Below are 27,556 nucleotides of genomic sequence, written 5' to 3'. Positions count from 1 at the left end.
AGACAAGGATAAAAGAAAATCTGCTTTTGTTTTGAGGAACGTCAGCGTTTATGAAGTTGTATATATCTTGTGATGCAAGTGTTTGCCTCTTGAAGCTGTCTGTGGATTTATTTGCTCCACCAGCAATGCATTACCATATTTTTCAGATGGTTTTATGAAATAGTCAGACATGTCTGGGACATTTTCAATGCCTTATAAAGACATTGCCCGGTCAGCGTCACAGGCATGCCAAGAATGCTGTTTATTTAATTCTCAGTTTTTCTCTCTCTTTTGAGATCGACATCCTTTATGACCTTGTATTGTTTCGTTCATCCCCAATGTGTGCTTGTGTGTGATAAAAGTCAGAATGAGTGGGTTACAAAAGTGTTTTTGATTATGTTTCCATTCTAATTTCAATCTTGTTGTTGTTTTTATGTTGATTGATGGTTGTTTAAGCAGATGAATTTTGTTAGGTTATGTAAGGTTGGGATTTTAGTTTTATAGCGTGGGAGAGGCTGAGCCCCCAAACCAACTGGAGCACATACTGAATGAGACCGGACCCTGTTATAACCTTAAAATCAGACAGCCGGAGACAAGCTGTCAGAGGCATTTACAGCATTCTGCCTCAACATTCCTCTAAATGAATGATAAGGGTTTCTAAATTTGGATTAAGGAATCTGTAAAATCTCCAGTGTGTGACAAAGCCATAGTCAGTGACAAATATGCAAACCTTTGTCCTCTTGCATGTCTTTTATCTTTTAATTAGGCTGGCAGGGTTTTCTCATTGCCTGGACAAAACACTGAAACATTCTTTAAAATATTGTTTTATGGTTGCCAAAAGAAAATAAGTCATGGGGTTTATGAGGGGCGTGTAAATGATGACAGAATATTAATTTTTTAGGACAATTATCCCTTTAAGTAATTATTAAAAGCAACAACACCCATTTTGTGTTTTCCTGCTCTCTAGTCCAGGCCTAGTCTCCAAAGACATTCAGTCATGGGGAACTAAACCCAACTCATTTATCATAGTGTGCAGTACGTCTTGACTTCTGGGATGTGCCTTCAGAGTATCAGTAACAAGACGAGCTGCAATACAGTCTAAATCCCTCATGTTACTCCTCCCTGCTTCCTCCATTAATCACTCACAATTTGTATTGTCTCCTCATGACGAGTTTGTGCTATTAAGGGCTGTGATGTGTGCATAATGACTAGTCAGCTTTTTAAAGGCTTCCAAAAAATCAAACCAAATCAAAAGTGGTAAATAAGCCATCAGGGTAGATGTTTAACATGCATTAGTCATCAGTGATGACAATTAATCCCAATTTATGAATGACACAAATCAAGACTATAAGACTTGTGATTCCCATCCAGGGGTGTGTGGTAAACTTCAAAAGATTTTGATTTTGATTGGTTAAATTATTTCTGAATAATTTTCTTTTTTTAAACCATACAAATTTTGTTTTATTATAAATGTCTTTACTGTTGCTTTTTATCATTTGAATACATCCTTAAAGGGTTATTTCACCCAATAATCATTAATGACTGACCCTCATGTTGTTCCAAAGCCGTGAGACCTCCGTTCATCTTCGGAACACAGTTTAAGATATTTTAGATTTAGTCCGAGAGCTCTCAGTCCCTCCATTGAAGCTGTGTGTACGGTATACTGTCCATGTCCAGAAAGGTAAGAAAAACATCTTCAAATTAGTCCATGTGACATCAGAGGGTCAGTTAGAATTTCTTGAAGCATCGAAAATACATTTTGGTTCAAAAATAGCAAAAACTACGACTTTATTCAGCATTGTCTTCTCTTCCGTGTCTGTTGTGAGATTTCAAAACACTGAAGTGTAGTGATATCCGGATCGCGAATAAAATCATTTGATGTAACCGGATCTTCTTCAACCAGTTCACCGAATCGAACTGAATCGTTTTAAACTTAAGCTGTTAACTTTTTTAATGTGGCTGATACTCCCACTGAGTTCAAACAAACCAATATCCCGGAGTAATTCATTTATTCAACCAGTTCACTGATTTGAACTGAATCGTTTTAAAGATTGACTCGTTCTCGAGTCAAGAACAGTTTCTGTCCGACTCGAGAACCGAGGAGCTGATGATACTGCGCATGTGTGATTCAGTGTGAAGCAAACTGACACACAGCGGATCTGAACTGAACTGATTCTTTTGGTGATCGATTCTGAACTGATTCTGTGCTAATGTTATGAGCCCAGGCAAACCGAAGGCTTAAATGAAGGGCAATCATCGCAAATGACGCCAAAACGTTGAGCGCAAAAGAACCGGTGAACCGTTTTCTTCAACCGGTTTATTGAATTGAACCGTCCGAAAGAACTGGTGTTCCGAAAACCAATGCAACTGGTTCTTGACTCGTGAGCGTAGTACTCATGAGTACAATCTTTCGTTCGTTATCTGGCTCGGCTCGGTGTTCATCTTCAGTTCTCTCTTCACAGCAGGTCAGTCAGTGTACTGTTTGAGTAAATGAATTACTCCGGAATATTGGTTTGTTTGAAGAGTGTCAGCCACATTAAAAAAGTTAACAGCTTAAGTCATTTGTGGATTAATGCTTATGCGAAACGTTTCAAACGATTCCGTTCATTTTTGTGAACTGGTTGAAGAAGATCCGGTTACATCAAATGATTTGTTTGTGAACAAATATCACTACACTTCAGTGTTTTGAAATCTCACAACAGACACGGAAGAGAAGATAATGCTGAATAAAGTTGTAGTTTTTGCTATTTTTGGACCAAAATGTATTTTCGATGCTTCAACAAATTCTAACTGACTCTCTGATGTCACATGGACTACTTTGATGATGTTTTTCTTACTTTTCTGGACATGGACAGTATACCGTACACACAGCTTTAATGGAGGGACTGAGAGCTCTCGGACTAAACCTAAAATATCTCAAATAAAACTGTGTTCCGTCTCAGGGGTTTGGAACGACATGACGGTTTAAAGACATCATTTTGATTACTGGGTGAACTAACCCTTTAATGAAATGTAAAAAAATATGAACTTCTTACAAAAAAATGAAATCTCACCGACCCTAAATGTTTGAATGGTAACAGCACTGATCTGTGGTGAGGTATCAGTATAGTGTGACACTGAGCTGCAGGCTTTGGCGAGGTGTGTATGGGAGAGCGTCTGTCCTCGGTGCTGTTAATACTGGCATCAGTGTTCATCAAGCCCTGGGGCTAACTACATGTCAAGGGGCTCATCTAAAGCAAGTAATAACAGAGAATCAAGTCATTTAACTCCTCCCAAGCAGAAAAAAGGGATAGAAGAGATAAAAGAAGGGAGGAGAAAATTTGCTCAATTTGAACCTAATGTTCTGTAGATAAAGTCTTTCCAGTCACTGAAAAAGCTAAATTGGTCCTGACTTGTTCAAGCTCTTGTGCATGTCAGAGAAATGTGGAAAGAGGGCTGAATGTAGTGGTATGTTAATCCATTGAAAAGCTGTGGGGTTTTTTGGGGGGTTGGAGCCCAATCCGGCACTCACAAGGCCCTCTGGCACAATGTCTATCATCACAGAGGCGCAATGCTCTTCTACTCCTTTCTCTCCAACAAAACAGATCGCTCTGTCTTACACTAGAATCACTGTGATCTGAGGTGTTTTGTTGAGCAGTGATTAACTGTGGTATTCTGTAATATAAATCCTCAGAGGATCTTCAGAGCTGGAGATGGAAGCTGATGACAGGAAAATGCCGTATAAGGGAAAATGTAGTATGAAGACATGCTTATACATTCTTACATCCTGCCTCTGATGTACAACAGAAAATAATTCAGACCCTTAGTCTGTTCTCTCTATCACACATTTAGTTCTCACTATTTTTTTTAATTGTGGGAATTTTTCATTATTTGAAAAAATAATGTTTATATTCAAAGTTGTTTTTAAACCGAATGAGGTAAATGTTAAGAAAATTAGTAGCAAGTAGTGATTTTTTTTTGTTAGTTTTGTTGTCTTGCCTGCTACAGCAAGGCCCTTAATAAATATTAACAGCAAAAAAAAAAAAAAAAAAATGAAAAAAAAAGTAATAATAATGAGACTATTGTGAACTTTTTCCAGTACAAAAGCTGGTAAGCTTGTTGGTCATCGAAAAAAAAAATACTCTTAGCTCTTTATTTATTTTCTTCACAGACCCCACAAAGGAAGACAAATTGCTGTGCACAATATTATCAGAGTAATATTCAGTCCTTAATATAAATGCAGTAAAACAGCCGATGCAATGAGAAACAAACTTATCTAAAATTGCTGTGTTGAAAACTGTGTTCAAATGTAGCAGCTTCGACGATGTTATCAGTAGTTTTTACTCTCTTGATGTTTGATGTTGATGTCACTACAGGAAGCTCAAGTATTTATTACAGCCTCAGAGCAAGATGAGGTGACGGAGGAGCAGATAACAGCTGCTTTTGCAAAGATTCGACCTCCAATGGAGAGGCTGAGGAGAACCTCGAGGACGATGGATGAGGAGGAGACTGTGGTAAGTTACCACAAAAAATAAAAAAAAACACACAGACTTGGCTTAGCACAAGAGCTTCCTTAATTAAAATAGGAGAAGTCTGTTTCTCACTAGAATTGATTGATACACATGGTTAAGAGGTCTAATTGTCTCTCACTGATATGTTTCATGTCATTTTGAGTCTTTTGTTGCATTTGTGTGCCACACCCACAGGGTACAAACTACAAGAAGACAAATGCTGCCATGGAGATGAGACGGATTAACAGAGACTCCTTCTGGGCACGAGCGGAGGTACAGCTGAACTGTGTTTACAGCTGGATTCTCACTTAACAGCCTGTGTGTTCCCCAAAGTGCTGCAGAAAAATATAAAACAATGATATAAATATATGCAAGCCATGTAAGAGATAATGTACAATCAACCAGCCATCATACAAAAATATTTGATTCATATTTAATATTTGCAGTTGACCAGAATCAAAGTACTCTGTGTCCATCATAAATGAGTGTCATATGATGTGTGTGCTAGCGTGAGGAGGAGGAGAGAAAGGAGGAAGAACGTCGGAGGACTGTAGAAGAGCGACGACGCTGGGAGAGAGAACGAATTCTACAGGAAAAAAAAGAGGCTGAAGAGAGGGAGAGAAAGATGAGCGAAAAGCTACAGATGATTGAAGAACAAAAGTTTGTCAAATCCACCTGATAAAACCCACTTCTGTCTGAAGTTGATTTAATTACAGTGTTTCAGCTTAAACTTCCTGTTGGGTGTTTTTCGCAGAAGGGTCCAGGCTCAGCTTGAGGAAGAGGCTGAAAAAGAGGAAAAAGCGAGATGGGTGAATTTATTAATGAGTTTATTCAGTTTCTTTTACTGAGAGGTTGTAAGCTTTTCAACATGTTGTGGTTTAAGGATCTTATGGAGTCATAACCGGTAACAATATTGGCTTCTTTGTGTAATTGACAGGAGCAGCAGAAGAGGGAGCTCGAGGAGGACATGAGGGCCCGGCTCAGACGCAGCGAGTCCATTGAGAAAGCAGCAGTGAGTTTTTCCCCCTATTTTGGGAATAATCCAGATCCAGCCAGTACAACCCAAAGTAAACCTAGTCTAGTCCCTGCACAGGACTACATTTACTAGACTAGAATTAACACACAACTTTGTTACGGTCAGTAAGATCATGAGTTCCAAACACAAAATGAAGTGGTTTTCAGAGGAAAAATAAATAATAACTTTCAACTAACCACATAATCAGGCGTCTTAAGACACTGGGGTATATTTGTAGCAATAGCCAAAAAAACATTATAAGGGTCAAAATTATAGATTTTTCTTTTATGCCAAAAATCATTAGGATATTAAGTAAAGATCATGTTCCATGGAGATATTTTTTAAATTTTCTACCGTCAATATATCAAAACGTAATTTTTGATTAGTAATATGCATTGCTAAGGACTTAATTTGGGCAATTTTAAAGTTGATTTTCTCAATATTTTTATTTTTTTGCACCATCATATTCCATATATCAAATAGTTGTTTCTCAACCAAATATTGCCCTGCCCTAACAAACCATGCATCAATGGAAAGTTTATTTATTCATCTATCTGATGATTTATACATCTCAATTTTGAAAAATTGACACTTAAGACCAGGGTCACATATGGTTTAATGCTGAACACAAAGTGACTTGTGCTTTGAATTACTGGCTTGAACTACTGTGAAACATGAAACCAATTTAACTTGTAATATTTTTTCTTCATGGTATTGATCATTTTGCACAGGTGAATGTTGCCTCTTTAGTGCATGGTAATATTAATAAATTTCAGTGTTTCATTATAAAGACAATTTTGTTTTACATTTGCATTCAAAAATCTTGGTTGAGTCACCAATGTATGTATGAAGCAAAAGCAGTCGAGACCCACTGCTTTACATCTCCTTCATGGCTATTCTTTTATCAACACTACCACATTTTTGCTAGATTGAATGATGTCTCTTCTTTTGGCCTGTAGGAGGCAGCAGCACTTGTTTCCCAGCGCACCATCAATCCCAGAGAGTTTTTCAGGCAGTTATCGGCATCCTCGCAAAATTCTTCAAGCCCTGGTTCACCACGTTTAGGTAAACCTGACCTTCAGAAGCCCTTTAACTTTTTCAGTTTCCGGTGTTTATTGCATTCACTTGAGGTCTGTTTGACTTATGTTTATGTTCGGGTGCTTAGGGAAATCTCCATTCCGTCGCTACCAACGCAGTTTAACAGACACAGCCTTCATCTTTGAAAGGGCCAATTCCACTTCTGGTTCCACGTCCCCTCTCAGTCCGTCTGCAAGGTCTCCGTTCTCACGCAGCCAATCCACATCCTCCAAATGTCCACCGTCCCCACTTAGTCCACCATACCGGACGATCCCCTCACCACAGCGCCCTCAGACATCTCCTCCCACATCACCTTCCCCATGCTCTGTCCCACCAGTATCACCTCTACCCAGTCTGCCTGTCTCCAGAGCCCCTCCACTCCACCGGCCACCTCCTCAAGCCCCAGTCCACCATCCAGCTTCCCCTGCATCTCCACAGCTGCTGGATAGTCAAGAGAAATCAGTGTCTCACAACTATGACATCAGTGAAGAACTTGCTGTCAGAACAGAACGTCCTCCAACTTCACTCACAGAAAACCCACTGCACACTATGGGTAAGTTAACTTAGGGTCCTCTAACAACAGTAAAGGTCTAAGTGGTCTTACAGATTGAATCATCTTGACACTTTCTTCTCTCCAGAGCTTGTAACCAGCTCTAGAGACCTGTGTGAACCAAAACCAGGAGTGGAGTTCACTGCCAAGGCTGTGCTTGTCGAAGAAGACGAAGAAGAGGTAGAGGAACTAAAGGAACCTTCAGCCATGTCAGCTCCACCTTCAGATACACATATCACCACAAACTATGAAGAAGCAGTAGAAGAGCCTGAGGATGTGCAGACTCTCATCAGCCCCCTGGTGGAGGTTGAGGAACTAGAGGAACCACAGTCAGAGTCTGAGGAGGAACCTGAGGAGCAGCCTTCTGCAGAATCTGAGGAATTACAGGCAAATGTGGACCATTTAGAACCTGAAGAGCCCAGACATGTGGTACCAATCACAGATGATGAAGTTGAGGAGGACCTACCAGAGAGCCAAGGTGATGAGAACAGAGATGTAATGGGAAGAAATGCAGAATGTGTCTATGGTTGGGATGTCATTGATATGTTTCTCGTGCTGTGTGTCCAGAGTCATGTGTGAATGCCTCAGAGTATGATGTGATGAATGAAGAAGGTGGATCCGAATGTGGCAGACCACTGAATGGCACAGGTAATGAGCTCAATAGAGCTACCAGACTTTCAAGTTCTTCCAAACACAACAGAATAAACAACAAATGAAAACTATACGTGTTCAAAAATCAGCTCAAAATATCAAGCATGTTTGATATCCTCTGACTGGATGGGATCACAGTCGGAAGATTATTTTGGTAAATCTTCCTACTCTTGATGGCCAAAAATAGTACTAGGGGAAGTGCTAACTCGTCCAGAGAGCAGATCTGGGTAAAAGTTATGTAGTGTATTCCAGCCTTGCGTTGTCAGGTTTTGTTGTCTCTCGTGTAATGAATGTATAGATATGTGAATATTGAACAGCTTGTTTTGTTTTTAAGTAGAGGATGTTGATATGTCTGAGCGGCACTGTTATACAGTTAATCGTGAGGAGGAAGATGACAATGAAATCCAGACGGAGGTGGTGACTGAGAATGGCAAAGTACATAGTACATGAATCGTCATTAATATTAATGTGATGAAAAAAGAAAGGAAGTATTAAAACCTGTTGTTCCTTCTCATTGCAGTCATCACCAGAAAGACTTCTGCGTGTGAGAGCGTTATATGACTACCAAGCAGGTTAGTGTTGCTTGCTTCAACAGCAGTGCTTTGTAATTTATGAAGATATCCTTTGAAACGTCTCTGTTCTCCACAGAGGACGACACTGAGCTCTCATTTGAACCGGGTGACATCATCAGTGATGTGGAAACAGTCGACAAGGCGTGGTGGAGGGGCTCCAGCAAAGATGGACGCCAGGGGCTCTTTCCTGCCAACTATGTAGAGACCATCTAAAGACTTTTCCTTTTCCTCATCCCTTTTTACCAATTCTCAGGGACCAAGAACCACAAAACCTGGTCTATGAGGATGTACCATGTACTCTGAGACTAAGAGACACAGGAAAAGGGTTGGAAGTGTAGCGTTCACAATGATTTCTTTTGCTCCAAAACAAGTAGCCAAAGTCGACATGGGAGACTTTAGTGATCATCAACTGCCAGACTGAGGATTTTCACTTGATTGGACACAAATGATCAATTTATTATTTAAACATTACATCATTTATTATTTTACATACCGTTGTTACTGTTACCATTACTAAATGATACCAAAGGTGGTGGAGGTGTCTGCTGAGAACTGATTTCGGTTTATGTTGAGGCCGTTACGCATAAATCCTGCTCATAGTCACATGTCAGTTGGTCCCAAGTTTATAAATGTTTTGGTTTTGGTTTTTTGAGAACTAGTACTACAGGTATGTCATCGTACCAGTAAAACGTGTTGATAATGTTGGTCTAATTCTTGTAACATGTCATGTTTTTTTTTAAAGCAGATATGTGTTTACAGCCTTCTGAATCACATACCTGTCATGCCTGCATACATACATGGTTAAAAAATGATGGTAAAAAAAAAAGAGTGTAATATTACAAGCAGATAGCCTTAAGACTGAGCTTGGCAGCCGTTACATGTTTTTAAATGCTCTGAACCTTCCGTCAAAACTAAATTCTTCTATCTTTCTACCGTTTGAAAGTTTGGGGTGAGCAAGATTTTGTTTCAATGTTCACTCCTGTGAAAATGCTATCAGATACACTTGGTTTTTCTATGTAATTTATTTATATCTGACTAAGAACATGGATATTGTTCCTTCTAGAGAGTCTAATCCATTTAACTTTTGTAACCTGATTTGAGTAAAGTATGTCATTTTCCAGTTAACAAAGTTCTTCTGACCAAACAGTAGAAGAATCTCCAACACATTTAACTTACTCTGTGCTCTGTTGTAATGAACGATGAGGTTTTTGTTTTTTCCACATTCTGAAATAATGGTTTTATGTTTTTGATCTGTTCAATAGCCAGTGTACTGCCTTATACTGCCTATATATCAACATGAACTGCAAGAAACCATATTCACTACTTGTGTATTAATGCATGAGATCATATTAAAGGGATTCACTTTACTGGGTCACAATGCGTTTACTATCTTGAATATTTAGTAAAGTAAAATCGTTTGACACATGCACTGTAAGAAACGAGAATTACACACACATACACACGAAAATGCTGTTTAATTTTAATTTTGGTCATTCTTTACAATAAATTGTTCTTGTACGTAAATCTTCTAGTTTGTCCAAAGACATGCAGCCTGCTGAAATGACACTTACCTCCAGTTTAACACTCAATGTTTTCTACCAGGATCATTAGAGCTTTACTCGTCTGATAAAATGTCAATATAATTTTATTTATAAAAAAAAATTAATATGGTGAAATACAACTTTAATAAAAGCACAAAAATGAAAATTACAAAACTTTACAAGAACAAATAGTGTTTAAATGAATTTACAGTTTTTAAATACAAGTCAGTGGCCTTTCGAGTGAGAACTGTTCATTTTGAAGCATCGTAGTACTACCAGGACAAAACTTTCTCTACTAATTCTGAGAGTCTGGTATTTCTATACTTCATACTTTCTAATATTTATGTAATTAAAAAAAAAACATTTCTCCATTTCTTCATGTTAAAAAAATAAAATAATACAATACATGTTTGGATACCCAATATACTATGCAGATAATTTTTTAAATGATAATTTTTATGGCAAGATGGACTGTAATTACACTCCTGAGGTTTTACTGAAATAACAATAACAATAATCTAGACTTTCATTATAGTAAATATTGCATATATATATTTGTCTTCAAGCAAATGTGCACTTTATCTGAGCTGGAAGATGCCACCTGACACTGAAAAATTCACAAAGTTAGAAGCACACAAAGTGCTTGACAAAACTGACTTGCAAGCAAACAAAGAAAAAAAAAACCTCTTCAAATAATGCATGTACCGCTGACGTTAATGAAATCTAGAATGCACAGTTAACATTGAGCTCTTGTCACTTTGCATAGTAGTGCCTTGGCAACCCTTCTCAATCAGACAGGCTTTTACTGCAATGGCTCAAAACGAAGGAGCATTAAAATGTTCACCTTCCAGCCACATTTCATTGCTTGTGCTGAATCCTAGTTAATGTGCATCCTGATGTTTTACTTTCTGACTGACGGGTTCACATCTGCTGAGTGAGATAAGGTATGCACAGTAATCCTGAGGTCATTCCAGTCACAGGTAGTAAACATAAACCAGTTGCATTATATCCCATTTGCATATATACTGAAGCCATGCGCAGAGAATGTCATGAACTGTAACAGATATTATAGCAGATATTATACAATTCCAGATGCACCTTTCCTCAGGTTTCACAAAAAGAAATGCATAGTACTTTTGAAAAATATGACTCGAATAATGCACTGTTGAGATGAGACTGGATTCACATCAGTAGCATAATAAAAGCTGTTCAGTTTCACATAGAGCGTGTCTCCGTATGAGGCTAGCCATGCTAAGATCCCATGACCAGCAAAATCCTGCTGGCTTTAACTCAGTAGCCCTTCTATTGTTAGACACTTTTGATCAAAGTTTCAATTAACCGTGGCTGACTGCAAAGAGAGCAGATCTGTTACCATACATTTCTGCAAACGAAAGAATGATGCTTTTGTGCGAGACTGGATCCGAAACACAAGTTGTTAGTGTATATCCAAAACAACTATACAGCACAACATCAACTAAAGTGACCGTGTGAGCCTTGACAGGAAGTCGGTTATTGTAAATGTCCTTAATTACATGATTAATAATTTTAAAAAGATGCAGAATTTAAATTGATATTATCCAACTTTCTTCTTAGGGTGCAGTGGCACTTATTAATAAAGTGAAATTCATCAGCGTTAAGCTAATTTCACATGCAAAAGTTTATTAATACAATGTCTCCAAGATCATTAATCCTGAATACACTAGTGTTCAAATGTTTGGGATCAGTGATGTATATATATAGATATTATGAACTTTAATTCAGAAAGCGTGCATTAAACTGATTAAAGCAAAGACATTTATAATGTTACAAAATATGCTGCTCTTTATCAAAGAATACTAAAAAGTTTATCAGTTTCCAACAAAAATAATAAGCAGCATTGTTTTCAATGCTGATAATAATAAGAAATGGTTTTGAGCACCAAATCAGCATATTATAATGATAACATAAAGAAGCTGAAGATTCAGCTTTGCCATCGCAGAAATAAATTAGATTTAAAAATATTTTAATATTGGAAACAGCTATTTTAAATCTTAATAATATTTCATAATATTACTTTATTTTGGATCGAATAAATGCAGCCTTGGTGAGCATTAAAAACTTAAAACATTCTCAAAAACATTTATAAAATCTCACATATATCTGCTTCAATCCAGTCTAAAAACACTGGACCAGGAATCTGTCTCACATGAAACAACTACACTCTCAAAAGATCCACAATAATGAGCCTTTCATGAAGAGACAGTCTGTACTGCTCAATATATATATATATATATATATATATATATATATATATATTAGTAGTGTATTACATAACTATTAGTACTGAATTCCCATTGTGGAGGCTTTTTTAAAAGGCAGAATTTATAAATTTACATTTATTTTTGATGTTGCTCTCCATTATTATGTAAAGAAAATGCAATGACGGACACATGAGCTCAGGTATTCCAGTGTTTTCCAGGGGGACACAGGAAGATGTGATGGCTCTGACAGTAACCAGAGGAAGTCTGAACAGCTACACCTGACTCTGGAGCCAGTTCCTGGGGTCTAGCTTAGCTCTCAGATTCCTCAAGCTACGGCGTGCACCGGACGGTCTGGAAAAGCCCAGGTCTGATTCTTGACTGTTGCTTCCCTCACTGGAGCTGCTGCTGGAAGTGGAACTAGAGCAGAACAGAGCAGTCTGAGTGGGGCGAGGAGACCCAGAGCCGGCGGTGGGCGGCTGGCAGTTGCACCGGAAGCCACCGTAGCCCCGACCGCGCAGAGTGGAGAGCTTGGCGTCCAGGGAGAGGGTACGGGGGCGGAAGCGACCCGAGGAGGAAGAGGTGTCTGGGGACCATGCCTGGCGGAAGCAGGGGCTGACACTGACGGGACTGTCGCTGTCTGAGGTCAGACTGGCGTTGGAGGAGAGAAGGCCGGGTGTGCGGTGACAGGGACTGGGTGAGTGGGGCGGAAGGTGCTGATGGTTGTGAGGGGATCTCGGAGGATCTTCATCAAACAAGGACATCCAGTGAGGAGGAGATCCGAGCTGGGCCCTCAGCTCAAACTCTTCAATACGACGAGCCAGGATGTCAGTGACTGTCCCAATGTCATCAGACGTGTCAATAACTGTGATGGAAGAGAAACAGTAGCCACAATGAAAACCATTTTTTTCCCAAAAAAAGCTGAATAAATGTATTTTTCTGACAGCTGATTTTGAGTAACAAGCTTCATTTTTATACTCTTTCGATAAAACATCCAACATGTTTTTTTTATTATTGCTTTCAGACAGTGGGACATGTTTTTGTAACTTGTGACCACTGAGCTTTTTTTTACAAATAAAGAACTGACAAGCTCATTGTTGGAATCTGATGAAATCTTATGAAAGCATATTTTATTATAATTAAAATAAAATTAGTCAAATTAAAACCATAAAATTACACAATACAAAAACTCTTAAAATAGGCACAATTGAAACAATATGCAAAAAAAAAAAAAAAGAGTAAAAACAAAATAATTTACAAAAAAGTCAAAATAAATTAGTAAATATACAAAATAATAAAAAGTTTTATTTTTAGTTATTTATTTAACATTTATTTCATTATTATATTTTCCTTTTTTAGAATAAAATTAAATAATTGTTGAATAAAATAAGTAAAAATAAAACTAAAAAACTAAAACAATGGAAAAAATTTAATTACTCCGTTGTTGGGTTTATTTTGATCATTTTATACTTTTATTAATGATTAATAACAAAAAAGTACAAATTATAAAATGTATATCTACTATGGTGTCCTCTAATAATAATGATAATAATAATAGCTTAGCGCATTATTAATTTAATTTAATCAAGCCGTATTTGAAATCTACATACATCAAGGAAAAGTTGTTGGTCAAAAAAGGTTGGGCTCATGTGGGACAGTAGCATCGTATGAGGAGAGAGCGTGAGGTCAGGTCACTTCTCAACACAGATCCTTCACCTGTCATTGTAATAGGAGGACAGCAGAGCTCGGATCTCAGCAGAGACAGCGTTATCCTGCAGCAAAAGCCCCTCACCGGATGCAGGGGCCACTGAGGAGCGGGAGGTCAGCAAAACGTATGAGGGGCCAACACATGCAGGATTGTGGGGAGGGCATGGGAATGAGGGTTTATATAGCAACCAAATAATGATACAGTGGTCGGGGAATGTATGGGATGGATGTTTGGATTACAAATATAAGGCATGAAATCAGGAAAATACAAAAGTGCATGAAAAATCAACAGGAACAAAGTGAAAGAGGAGGGGGGAAACAGACATGAAAACAACAGTGAAGGGACAGATATATAAAAAAACAGAGAAAATATGACAGAGAAGAAAAGAGAGAAAAGACTGTCAGTTTGTCAGAAACAGCAAACTTGTCATTTAGCAGTTAAAGGAGATAAATTGATAAAGAGAAAGACTCTGATCTGACAGAGGACGAGGACATGCAGTTTACTCCACACATCATCATTAGACTCACAGTCTTTAGTGAAAATCTAGAGCTTAAAACTCTCCTCCAGCCCCTGTGAATGTGTAAAAAAGGTGTCTGAATGCACTCACCCATCTCATGGTACAGGGCGCCCTGCTTCGGCGTGACTATAGCAGGTTTGCGTGGCGAAGGCAGCTCGATCTTCATCAGGTCGTCACAGCACTGCCTCCACTGGCCTGCAGAGGGCGCAAGCAGCTCAGTCAAAGCATTGTAATGTACTGTCTTGTGTGGCTTACTCAGAAATGTTCGAGTTTATGGACTGACTCATATCATAGAACTGCTGCCAGAAGGCCTCCATCCAGAGCTGTGTGTCCTCTCTGCTGTCCGCCGCTAGTGTGTGCGTCACTTCCTCTCCTCCATACTGGTTGGAGATACAGATATTCTGTGCCTTGCTGTGAGGATCCTTCTCTGCGGCCCGGATTCTCGTCTCCTGAGATGGAGAAACATGAAATTTTTAAATACTAAACAACATATATAATATAATATACACTACAGTTTGGGTTAGTAGGATTTTTATACATTATTTTCTTTAAAGAAGTATCTTAAAATCCTAAAATATTGTTAAATATTACTACTATTTTCAAACTGTCACTACTGTTAAATACAACTACTACTACTACTACTTTACATGTGTTTTTTATTTCCATATATTTACAAATTCAAAGATATAAAAAAAAAAAAAAAGTTTAAAACAGGTGTGCTGCATTATAATTTTTTTATGAAAACTGTACTACTTTTTTTAGGATTCTTTGATTAATAAAAAGTTGTCTGAAATCGAAATCTTTTGTAACAAAATCTATATTGTAATTTCTGATAAATTTAATGTGTCCTTGCAAAAGTATTCATTTCTTTCAAAAAAAATAATTTTTTTTCTGATTTAAAATTCAGTGCAAAATAAATGTATGCTAATTTAAAGACAAAAATATAGGTAACGGTTGACTGCTCACACATTATTTATGCATACTTAAAAAAAACACCAATAACAATATCAACTATATACATACAATACTACAGTAGTACTATTGTCTATCTGTTCTAACAATATAAAATAATTTAAACTCAAATTTAATTTTTTTATTTATGCGATATGGAACAATGCTATAAGCAGCATAATGTACAGTCTGACAGAAGTTCAGATTGAAGACTGGTTTACTACACATTTTGCAATTTATATTATTCTTATCATCATATCTAAAGGATATAGTGTAAATTATTAGTTTTTAAATTTCAAACCTTTCTTTAAAAACATTCTGAACTATGCCATTTTGCATAAAGTTCTTGTTTGAAGTCATAGTATACAGTACAATAGCAATAAATGTAGCAAAAGCTTTGGCAAATATTTTGCAGCATTAAACAGTAATTTCAGTTCTAACACGTAGGGGGCAGCAGAGCACAAGTAAAGTGTGTGAGATGCACAGCAGTCACCTGAGAGCTGAGGAATGTGCAGACTCACAGTGCAGCTCTCAGATGTTAAAACAAGCTCTTTGTGTTCGTGACACGCAGCTCTCTAGGGGCACTCGAAGATCCAGACCCAGTGCACGGCAAACAAAAACCTCTTTTCAGAACTACTGACACAATGAAAAATGTCCCGACAAATAGATTCTCTCTTTCTAAAAAGAGAGAATCCATTTGAAAGAGCGCTTTCAAGATATTCACAAAGAAAAATATCTCATGATATTTCCAAAAGCAGAACATGACCCTGATATCATGTGCATAAATGGGCAAGCTTAAAATTCCCAGAGTAGGACTGAACTTACTTTGTTAATCCCAATAGTTAAGACCGGCTCCACATTAGCCTCCATGTCCTCTTTTTGATGATAACAGAAGAGATTTGTTCCTTTTAAAACACCGTAGACATTTGTCCATCCCTGTGGCTCACCTCCAAGCTTGAGAGAAAGGAAGAACATTAGCTAAAGTAAAGGGAAACGGGGAAATATGATATTAAAGTGAGTGAGTGATTGAGTGTGTTTCCTACACACCTTCACCCTCAGACAGCCACTCATCATCTGCTGTGTCATACAGTGAGGCTGAGCGGCCAGACGACAACACACACCGCCATACAGAGGCAGCCAGTACGAACACTCCTCTACAGAGAGACAGAGACAAAATGAGACAGTAAAGACACTCCTACTGAGAGAAAGATAAAGAAAGGAATGTGTGATCTTACACATTTAGAAAACTGTATTTTAAAACCAAGTAAACAAGCTATTCAAATGACGTCATGTTTCGCACCCTATATTTTTAGTACATCTTTTACAACAAAGTAATCTATCATCTGCGAAAGCGAGCAGCCCACACTCAGGCTGTAAGACTGTCTACAGTAACTCCTCAGACATGAAGATAGCTGTAAGTGCCTCTTATTGGCCCTTCACACACCACGACTGGCCACTCGGAGAAGTTTATGAGCGTGACCATATCACAGTAAAACTGACAGACATCGACAATGCGCGCACACACACACACACACACACACACACAAACTTGCTCTGCGGGCCTGTCTGTAGTGATTACCTTAATAAAATCCCCAAAAGCCACTTGTTGACATATCAAAGCATCACACTTTATCACTTTTATCTTAAAAAATAAATAAAAAGTAAAATACCAAATTATAATTTAAATGACATAATAGAATTTCAAAAGTAAGTAAGAAAAAAATAAATAAAAATAAATAAATAGTGGCTGATGTACAGAATTTTGACACGTTTTCTAAATAAAGATGCCTCCTGGTTAAAAAAAGTTGAGTGTTAAAAATGTGTTTGGCAGCTCACCATTTCCAGAGATTGTGAGGTCATGTGTGCGGAAGCTGTCCTGGACGTGAGAGAGATTGAGGGTCGTGTGAGCCAAAAGATGATATTTGGGCCCCCTATAAACACATAAAACACAACTGGAGAAGGGAATATGCAAACATATTTAAACTACGACTGTCAATCAAATACAAAAAAAATAAAATGATGAATAAACTGACAAATTAATGATAAACTGATGAAGTAATCAAATTAATTGTGCATATGTTTAAAATATATATTTGCTGTACATTTGCATATACAGTATTTTTACTAAAATATATATATATAAAATATGTATTTGCTGAGAAAACAATTATAAGGGATTATTGTGAAAAGCCAGTAAATAATTGAAAAGCCATTCAAAAGTGTTCAGTTTGGGGGCAGGGATATTTTTATTATTATTATTACTATACTAAACATTTCTTGAGCACCAAATCATCAGATTAGAATGATTTCTGAAGGATCACTGAAGGCTGCAGTAATGACTTCTAAAAATCCAGCTTTGCCATCACTAAAATAAAATATATTCAAATAGCAAAAAGTTATTTTAAATTGTAATATTATTTCACAACATTTATGTATTTACTGTAGCTTTGATCCAATAAACGCAGTCCTGGTGAGCATAAGAGACTTTCAAAGGCTTTAAAAAAATCTTACAGATCCCAGACTTTTACAGTATTGTATGTTGCTTGTTGTTTTTCTATATTGTTGAACATATTTTGTATCACTGCTCTGCAGTCTACAGCATTCTTTGAGCACTTTTGTTTCATGTAGCAGCAGTGTGTTTATGTGTGTGTTTGTATACACGTACGGTACAGAGGGCACAGGCAGCAGGATTGCCGCTCCTCCTCCATTGCTAGTGGGGCTGCAGGCTCCGGGCTCCAAGGTCCCCCTCATTTTCTTTCCTGATGACCTTCCCAGAGATGTGCTCAGCTTGCTGGCCAGTTTCCGTGGTGTGTTGCCTGCTGAGTAGTCCTCCTCTGAACAACAGCTATACAGCTCCACCCGCAGCTCGAACCCTGGACTGGCTTCATTACTGCACACAAGAAACAAAGCATGAATTAAGCACATGAGCTTTGCATTACTCCACACACATTTAATGTCAAAATAGTACAAATGTAGATTTTAATTCAGTATACACTACTGTTCAAAAGTCTGGAGTCAGTAAGACTTTTTTTTCTTGAAAGAAATCGATACTTTTGTTCATCAAGGGTGCATTCAATTAGACATTTATGCTGTTACAAAAACTCTATATTAAATAAATAGCACTTTATAAATGTTTTCATCAAAGAATCATGATAAAAAAGAACTGATACAGTCATTGGGATGTGGAATTATATATATATATATATATATATATATATATATACACATTTTTTTAAAGTTTATATAGTTTATATACTTTGACACGAACAAATTCTAAGCTGGTTTGGAAAAAAGATATGCATGTGTAGAAAAAATGTCCAGAAACAGTTCAAATGACACACAAAAACATGCACACTCACAAGACAATTTTGTTGTCAAAGCAGATATCTGTCAGCGTCCTGTCCACCATCACCATGTCTGTGTCAAAGATCTCACCACCCAACTGCAGCAGACAGAACACAGCGCACCGATGCAGCTCTGAAGAAATAAAAGAATAACATTTACATGTACTACTTACAAGTCATACTTGCTCTAATGTCTTCACCAGTATAGCTGCATGCTTGGCCCACTGTCTATAAACCCCCCCAGAGCAGCTCTGTTCATTCAGGAAACATTTACTCCTGCACCTGTGTTTGAGCTGTCTGCTTTTTCCTGTTTAGGGTAACATTAGTATCTGTGTATTTTCTTCCTTGTACAAATTGTAGAACATGAATAACTGTGACACAACCAGTCTTAAAGGTTTGTGTCCTAATCGTTTCAATGGCTGTTAAAATATATGTTCCCATTAACAGGATAAAGTACATATAAAAGCTTTCCCATGAGAGAATAACACATGCATGTGGGTTCCTGTGTCCCATTCATCAACATAATGTCACCTCTATCAGCTGCTCTAAACACCTAAGGCGAAACGACATTAGTCACTGTGGTCTGGAAAAAGGTTTCCGATGCCAGTAATAATATTCTGTTTACCCAGAGGGCTCTGCTGGGCCTGAACGCTTCATAAATAAATGTGTTTTTCGTTATCGCGATAATGCATATGCATGTGTGTGCGCGCTGTAGAAGGGTTATAAAGATCAGATATAGTCTAAACAACCTGTTCTGTTATTTAACCTGCATATCAGAGTGAAGAGGAAAAATAGATGTTACCTCCTTTATTCTTAAAATACTCTGTGTCTTTCCACATTAGCGGTATCCGTAGATCTGCAAAACAGAGGAATTGGAGGTCAGAGCGAAACACAAGGTTATAGCACACACACACACACACACACACACAGTGTCACTCATAGCTGCGAGCAACCAATGCCGGCTGTCACTCCATGTCAATCAAAGGAAAAAGATGTTCACAACACACATCTGGTATTTAATGTCATGCTACCAGCCAGTACAAATCACCATTATCATGCTGGCCCACCCACCACATCAAGACCACATTCATCACTTCAGCCCACCTGGATGAGCTTATCTGTCAAGGTCTGTGTGATCAGAATTGTTAATAACGACAGAACTTCAATTAAATTAATAAGCAGAGGTTGTTAGGGAACAATAATTGGGTACTGACTGCAGATGATGGACAGCAGAAAACACAAAACGGAGACTGCATGTGGGAACATTAGATTGTATGTGCGTGGGATGAACTACATGATAAACAGTCTGGATGCATTTGTTATGTGGAGTGATGTTGCATGAGCAGGAATCCCACACAGAATCTGCAGCCGAAAGAAAGCATAGCATATTTCTGTAGCACAGGGATGCTGGTCATTGATAAAATCTTGGGTTCTGAAAATCGTTAGACCAACGTTCCAGGGCTATTGTGTCTTCCAGTTGGGCTGCCAAAATGTATCACCACCCTGCCTAATGAGCTATCTTAAGTACAGGGTCCTTAAAAAGTCTTCAATTTAGATGTATCAAATTTTAGGCCATAAAAATAAATAAGTTAAACTTAAATGGTATAAGAAAAGTCCTAATTACAATTTCAAGAGGTCTTACATTTGGGGACGGAAACACAAGAATCGCAATATAGCTGGAATAAACTTAATATGATACAATAACCTGAATAAATAGTAGAATAAATGAGCACTGTATCAATGTCAATGTATCTCTGAAGGGAACCAACTTTCTTCAGAAAAGTTTCCATGTCATTTTCATAAAATTTTTCCGATCCACCTTTTTCCTGATGTAAAAATGGGTGCTGCCATTTCTAGCTTCTGTCACATTTGCATCCAGCTATTTTTAGCTTTACAAAACAGTTAGTTTTGCTGCTTGATATTGACAATAGATGTATCCTATCATATTATTATAATGTGTTATCTTAATTAAGAACACACTGGTTTGTACTCCAAACAATTTTACAGTTTACTGCATGTTGTTATTCTCCTCGTTATTTACCAGCTAATGAAACGGAAGTCTCACCCATAGGCTTTCTTCTGCGTTAAGGAAAAAGGTGGATAATTCATAATAAAGCATGGTTTATGAGTGCAGTGCTGCTTTGTGTGCAGCTGTTACTAGGGAAACTGCTATATTTCTGCTGTTTCAAAAGCCCCACCTAGTGGCAGAAAATGTATTTGAATTTTCAATAAGCCTTTCAGCTGTTTATGTTCAGATCAATAGGAGTATTGACCCATGTTTTTTACAGAACATGCACTTAAAGTTGTAAATGTGTAATGTGCCTTCTAAAAATCTAATAAATTAAAACATAAATATTTATGTTTAAAATTAATATAAAATTAAAAATAAAATAAAAATATAGTATAGTATATATTTGAATAATACCTTTTCTTAAAATGTTTTAAAGTCGGAATCATTTTATAAGACTTTTTGTGAAAACGTGTTATTCCCCACCAAGCAAATAAGTGATTTAAAAACAGCAATGCTGAATGGGGTTGAATAATAATGACATAGCAGTATTATTAACATTTACATTTACATTTAATCATTTAGCAGACGTTTTTATCCAAAGCAACTTACAAATGAGAACAATAGAAGCAGTCAGGTCAACAAGAGAACAACAACAGTATACAAGTGCCATTTTTGGTCCATTTTAGTAATGTAAAACATTACTATTTTTGATGTTTTTTAAAGAAGTTTCTTCTGCTCATCAAGCATCAAAAATACAGAAAATATGTAATATTGTGATATATTATTACAATTTAAAATAATTGTTTTAAATTTACTATACTTTAAATAATAATTTATTTCTGATCCTGATTATTATGATCCTTTAGAAATCATTTAGAAATCATTCTAATATGATGATATATTTTTTCAGAACATGTGATACTTTTTTAGGATACTTAAATGAATAAAAAGTAAAAGTAAAAAAAAAAAGAAGCTATGTTTTTAAAATATAAATATTTTGTAATAACAATATACACTACTGGTCAGTAATTTGGGGTCAGTCATTTTTTTCTTTCTTCTTTTTAAATAAAATCAATACTTTTATTCAGCAAGGATGTGTTAAATTGATAAAAAGTGATAGTAAAGAAAATATATTATTAGAATATATATTATTAGAATTATTATTTTTTTGAATAAATGCAGTTCTTTTTAACCTTTTATTCATCAAATATATTAGACAGCAGAACTGTTTCCAACACTCATAATAAATCAGAATATTAGAATGATTTCTAAATGATCATGTGATAGACTGGATGTTACATGTGACACTGAAGGCTGGAGTAATGATGCTGAAAATTTAGCTTTGAAACACAGGAATTATTATAATTTTTTTAAGTATATTCAAATAGAAAACTCTTATTTTAAGTTGTAATAATATTTCACAATATTACTGTTTTTTCTGTATTTTTGATAAAATAAATGCAGGCTTGATGAGCAGAAGAAACGTCTTTCAAAAACATAAATAGTAATGTTTCCAAACTTTTGGTCTGTACTGTATATATATATATACATATATTGTATTTTGAAAATGTTTTGGATTGACATTTCATCTCCAATATATATAGTGTTCATTCATTCATTTTTTTTTTTTTATTATTAAATCCTGGTGTCCTCTATAGAGGGCATAGCATAACATATGACAAAAATATAATAAATAAATAAATTAATTTATATGCACTAAGCAATGTAATATCGTGGGCAAACACTAAATTCACAACAACAACAAAAAAGGTTAAGTGGTTAGTTTGCATATGAATGAGTGTAAAATTAGCGTACAAGGTCCTCTATAACCTCTTCATAATGACGTCATACTGTAATTACATCATTTACTTAGTATCAACCCTCTAGGCCTCAAACACAGATTGCCATGGGTGCAGTCAAGGAGTTTGTACTGGGAGTTAATAGCACTAGGTGTTAAGTGGGGGGCTGGTCCCTCTAAAAGATCCAGACAGTAAAAGATGGCTCGTAAAAGAAGCCCCAAGCAAACTGAGAAACAGGCACTGATATATAATACAGCAGGGGTTGTGATTTAGCGCTCAGACAACCGTATAAACAAACTGCTTTGCATGATTTAAGGCTGATTTATACTTCTGAGTCAAACCTAATTGCAGGCTATGCTTCAGTTTTCATTTATAATTCTGCGTAGTTGTCTGCGTAGGCGTGCAGTACACATGCAAACCACTAGTCTGCAGTGTCCACAGGCATGTTGCTGGTGTAACCCACAGTACCATGGCAAAAGCCGAAGAAGTGGCCTGTCAGAGATGCATTGTAACCATGACGGCGGCAAATAAATGTCAAATAATTAAATCATTATTTAAAACTACAAAAGGGGTCAACAACGGAAAAGGGGAAGATGGCATTCTTTCCATCTCTACAAAGACTTGTATCACGGCAGATCAACATTGTTTTTCGCGGACAACTACTGTTGTATTATGCTATTTAGTATAATAAATGATCAGACAATTGTTCTTTGCTTTGCTTTAATTTATATAAGAAGGTGTAACATTAAAATATATTTAAGTGTACATAACACACACAGACATACACAAAACTCAAGTATAAACGGAGGGAGGGATTCTAGCAGACCAATAACAGCGCTCATGGTCCACATAGAATTGATTTGCTGTTAGAATTTTGGAGAGGCTACAGTTTAGGATGTGCGTCTATGCGTAGGCTACGCCTTTACGCACAATACAAACAATCAAAAAGTTATAAAGTTATATACACCAGAATCCATATTTTGACATTCTTCGTTCATACATGTCATTCAATAGTTTGGGGTCAGCAAGATTTTTTCAATGTTTTTGAAGGATGTCTCATACTTAACAAGGCTCCATTTAGTTAATAATAATAAATAAATAAAAATACAGTAAAAACAGTAATATTGTGAAATATTTTTACAATTTAAAATAACTTTTTTTCTAAATGTAACATTCTAAATGTTACAACTGTCACTTTGGATTTACTGTGGCCCTTCTGATGTGATAGTTTTTTTTTTAAAAAGGACTTAAAAACTTACAGACCCCAGAATTTTGATCAGTAATGTATATTTCTTTTTCATTACATGAATGAATCATAACTACCCGAATTATTTTCTGTGAACATACCTGAAATGGCTACTTTGGCCTTACATGGGGATCGGTCATCCATTGGACCTGCATCAGAAGACCTGGGCACAAACAATAAGACACATACCACAATGCGTAAAATGCTTCAATCATATTTCAAACTGAACTGTGTGTAACCAAATGGAATTGTAAAAATTTCCCGAGCACTTCCTCTGTCTGCCGTTTGACAGTCCCATCCCAGACTTATAATACTGGTTGAGCCAATGTCATGGTGTCAGGTTGGTTGATATGCCAAATAAATAAAGCAATGTGCTGACATCCTTACATAAGTTCAAGATGACAGCACAACAAGTTCTTTAACCTATAAATGCCCTAATTACATATTTGTATTAAACTGGGATACAAAAATGTTTTTTTCTGAACATAGCTTTAGTTTTACGTTTATTTGTTTTGTGTCTTAAGAAACGTGGTTGAAATAGTACTAAGAAACTGCACTTAAGTAAAAGCATTGCTACTTAAGGAATAATTTACTTGAGTACAAGTAAAAGTACTGAAAAGTTATAGTCAAGTAAGAGTAAAAAAGTAGTTTGCTGACTAAACTAATCAAGTTACTGTATTACAAAAAACTTTAGGATTAATTTTCTATTTTTACCCAAAATGAGATGATGTGAGCATTATGGAGCAGGGTTAACCCTAACCCTAACACTCATGTACTGTAATGCTGTTTCACAAGTGAGACCCAGGAAATCTTGTCCTTATATGGACATATGCATCATATATCACTACAGCTGAATAACATGCAGATAGAGATGCTTTGACTGAAGAAATGTGGATGACAGACAATAAACACACATTTGCAATACAACACTAATTGGCATAGCTTGTATCACAGAAAAGATTATTATAAAAATATTTTCTGTCTCACTGTGATAAGAAGCAACATGGAACCACAGAAGCTAACTGTTTGAAACACGACTGATGTTATAAAGTGATTTTGGAGCAAACCATGAGATGAAAATATTAGTCTGATGAATTGCAATGTTTGAAGCTATGTTAAGAAAACATATTACCCATCCCTATTGCCAGGAACAACTGTTTTATAACTAATTGTGAAGAGTACATTCACGTACAAGAGTACATTCATAATCATTAAGATTATGCGGTTGTTTTAAGAAGAGCAAAAGCGAAGAAGGGTAAGTGAGGGTTTAATAGAAAATAAAGGGTTTAAAACAGTGTGAATTGAAATGTACTAGTAAAAAATAAAAGTGGTGTATGGGTAAGGCTGGGCATCGCAATTTTTATGATTTTGATTCTTCTTGATTCCAATAAGGAAAAAAACATGGGTGCAGCAGGCGCAGTGATATTACGCAGTGCCTGAAAATAGTCCCCAGCAACTCTGCTTTTGCTTTTTACTATTTTCAGGCGATGCGTAATATCATTGCACCTTCTGCACACGTGGTACGGCAGCAAAGTTCCTTGATTATTACGTCAGAATTTCATTTCCCGTCGGTCTTAGTACAATATGTAACTACAGAAGAGTTAAGTTTTAAATAGTAAGAATATAAAAACCTTTTTAATCAGATTCAATGATCTGTGCTAAACTAAACTAAAAGTGCTACCGCCAGAAAACAGTAAAACTCAACCGTTTAACTCTAGGGAAAATTTCTATTTTTAACAAAAAGTGGAGTGTTCCTTTAAATTAACATTGAATGCTTTGACATTAGCTTTATAAGTGATACAGTGTTAGCTGCCACCACATTGAACTCTTTCTAACCTCAACACTGTTCTCTGCTGTCATGTGCTTTTTGGCTGCCCAATTTGCTCTACTTTAGCCAATAGATTATGCTATTTTTGAAAAAAAAAAAGCATATATGTGTTGGATTTTGTCTGTGTTGAAGTACTAGTCAACAGATAGTCAAACAGCAGTTATTAGCAATGAATATTTTGATGAATCTTTATATTTGTTACCAGTGCTGACAGCAATACAGAAATTCCTGACCCCAAGAAATGGGCCTATTATCTGATTAACCTTTTATGAAGCACCACAAACATCAAAGAGACCCAAAAATCTAATTTAGTTCAACCACACTGAACTTAATGAATCAAAAGTGAGTGCTGACCTGCGTGCGACCCGCTGCATGACCTGTGCCTCCTTCATGCGCTGCAGCTCTGACATGTAGGCCATGATGCGGGCGTTGCAGGTGAGGAGACTCTTGGAGGCCTCCAGCGCCTGGTCCCTCTGAGAACACGCGGCCAGCAGCTTACACGCACCCTCACGCATTCGGATCTCATAGTCGATCTTCTTCTGGATGTCACTGTCCTGCAATAAAAAAGAGGCTGATGTCAGGATTATTCCCAGTATTATACAATTCATTCAACTAGACCATAGAGGAATAATCTCATATAATAAACTAAGACATGTTGGCCATCCACACTGAAATATGAACACGTGTCAAGCAATTTCTATGTTATCTGACCATTAGAAATGACTTTCATGAGTGTATCCCGATGTACTCAGGATTTTTCAGTAGTGACACTGTAGAACAAGTGTCCCATGTGTCACCTAGCACTGCACAGAGAGCACTCCTCCATCTGCTCTGTAATGGACTGCTCCAGCTGACTGTGTCTCAATGCAGTGATGTATGAAATTTAATATGGGGGTTAATAACCTGGAAGAGTTGCTTTGGCCTCTTGACTTCAGTTTACCTCCAAACAACCAGACACCAGGACACTGAATCATTTACACATGAACAAAGAGGAGTAATCTGTCAGGTTGTGGAGCTATATCTAGCATTTGAGGGGAGGAAGAGCATCTTTTAAGGGTCTCATTTTCTCTGGGGGAGACGTGAGACTGTGGCTGGATTATGAAGTGCAGGAATAAAACAGAGGGATAAAGGAGGAAACAAAAGGAGGAGCTTGGGGAGAAAAGAAAAAAGAGAGGTAGGTGTAACTGAGGATTTCCAATGGATGAATAACCTAGTTTCATTTAAACTGACTCTAGAAAGGGATTTAGCTTTTAGTCCACATGGAAATGAATCAGAAGAAGAAAAGGGTGGAAAAGAGCAAGTGAGAAAAAAGCTTAAAAGCCAAAAGTCAGTTTTAAGTAATAGCTCTTGATAAGATGTCAGGTATAATTTAACAAACGAAAATGAAGCTGTCAGTGACAGATGTTTCTTCAGTGTTTGGTGGATTAAATGCATAAACCAGTTACTTCATTGACTGTACTTCTATCCATCAAGGTTTATTTTAAAATGCCTGCTAATCAGGTGAAACAAGGTAATAACCTTGAACACTAAAAAAATGGTTTGTTGGTCACTTTTTCATCTTTGACATTTTCTCAAGTGACATCATTCAGACCCTTCTTATGATCTGTCCTGATATTATCCGTTGGGGCTGCTGTTGCCATGGCAACATCTAAAAAAAAAAAACCTTTTGTGTGCAAATTTCAGCACATTAAGGTCTAACCAGGCACCAATTAAGACAGCACCTCTTTTAGGTTCTCCTTCCAAAGGAAGAAAGGGTTTGCTGTACACCTCACTGCAACAGATATTGTATGACTACTGTCAAAGATGGACTTAATGAGCTCCACAAGCAAGAAATCATGTGAAAGCCAGAACAAAACAAACAAATCATGACCATTTATGATTCTTAAGATAGAGTTTCTTTAGATATAGCTCAGGGAATTACAGCCACCATCCTGTTTGTACACAGAGACAGGCACATCTAGAGCAGTTCAGATCAGATCACTGCGAACAGTCAGTGTGAGAAAAGAGTGTGTTTGAGAAAGAGAGAGAGGATCTATTGAT

At 36.9% G+C, this 27,556-nt stretch overlaps 2 protein-coding genes across 7 annotated transcripts in view; one reads left to right on the top strand and one right to left on the bottom strand.

Moving 5' to 3' along the window:
• The window catches only part of LOC128000293 (drebrin-like protein A), a 39,005-nt gene extending 29,147 nt beyond the window's left edge, over positions 1–9,858 (top strand). The window contains exons 5-16 of one of the 3 annotated variants that reach the window (XM_052592254.1): positions 4,335–4,472; positions 4,665–4,742; positions 4,978–5,129; positions 5,224–5,278; positions 5,407–5,481; positions 6,444–6,549; positions 6,650–7,114; positions 7,200–7,589; positions 7,679–7,759; positions 8,100–8,197; positions 8,283–8,334; positions 8,411–9,858. In XM_052592254.1, coding sequence (XP_052448214.1) covers positions 4,335–4,472; positions 4,665–4,742; positions 4,978–5,129; positions 5,224–5,278; positions 5,407–5,481; positions 6,444–6,549; positions 6,650–7,114; positions 7,200–7,589; positions 7,679–7,759; positions 8,100–8,197; positions 8,283–8,334; positions 8,411–8,547 — 1,827 coding nt within the window. In that variant the 3' untranslated portion in view covers positions 8,548–9,858. Of the gene's footprint in view, positions 1–4,334; positions 4,473–4,664; positions 4,743–4,977; positions 5,130–5,223; positions 5,279–5,406; positions 5,482–6,443; positions 6,550–6,649; positions 7,115–7,199; positions 7,590–7,678; positions 7,760–8,096; positions 8,198–8,282; positions 8,335–8,410 lie in introns of all 3 variants that reach the window. The other 2 variants (XM_052592255.1, XM_052592253.1) reach the window with 2 other exon arrangements.
• LOC128000329 (rhotekin) overlaps positions 9,791–27,556 on the bottom strand; it is a 75,431-nt gene continuing 57,665 nt past the window's right edge. For 3 of the 4 annotated variants that reach the window (XM_052592256.1, XM_052592257.1, XM_052592258.1), the window contains exons 2-12: positions 25,871–26,070; positions 23,790–23,851; positions 19,435–19,488; positions 18,648–18,765; positions 17,954–18,178; positions 17,125–17,219; positions 16,336–16,442; positions 16,114–16,242; positions 14,621–14,786; positions 14,428–14,532; positions 9,791–12,977 (exon numbers count right to left, since the gene is read on the bottom strand). In XM_052592256.1, the coding sequence (XP_052448216.1) occupies positions 12,388–12,977; positions 14,428–14,532; positions 14,621–14,786; positions 16,114–16,242; positions 16,336–16,442; positions 17,125–17,219; positions 17,954–18,178; positions 18,648–18,765; positions 19,435–19,488; positions 23,790–23,851; positions 25,871–26,070 (1,851 nt within the window). In that variant the 3' untranslated portion in view covers positions 9,791–12,387. Of the gene's footprint in view, positions 12,978–13,828; positions 13,920–14,427; positions 14,533–14,620; positions 14,787–16,113; positions 16,243–16,335; positions 16,443–17,124; positions 17,220–17,953; positions 18,179–18,647; positions 18,766–19,434; positions 19,489–23,789; positions 23,852–25,870; positions 26,071–27,556 lie in introns of all 4 variants that reach the window. The other variant, XM_052592260.1, reaches the window with a different exon arrangement.

Source organism: Carassius gibelio, chromosome A5, assembly GCF_023724105.1.
Source record: "Carassius gibelio isolate Cgi1373 ecotype wild population from Czech Republic chromosome A5, carGib1.2-hapl.c, whole genome shotgun sequence".
Taxonomy (NCBI): domain Eukaryota; kingdom Metazoa; phylum Chordata; class Actinopteri; order Cypriniformes; family Cyprinidae; genus Carassius; species Carassius gibelio.
Note: the sequence above shows the minus strand (reverse complement) of the source record. Positions and strands in the feature narration are given on the sequence as shown.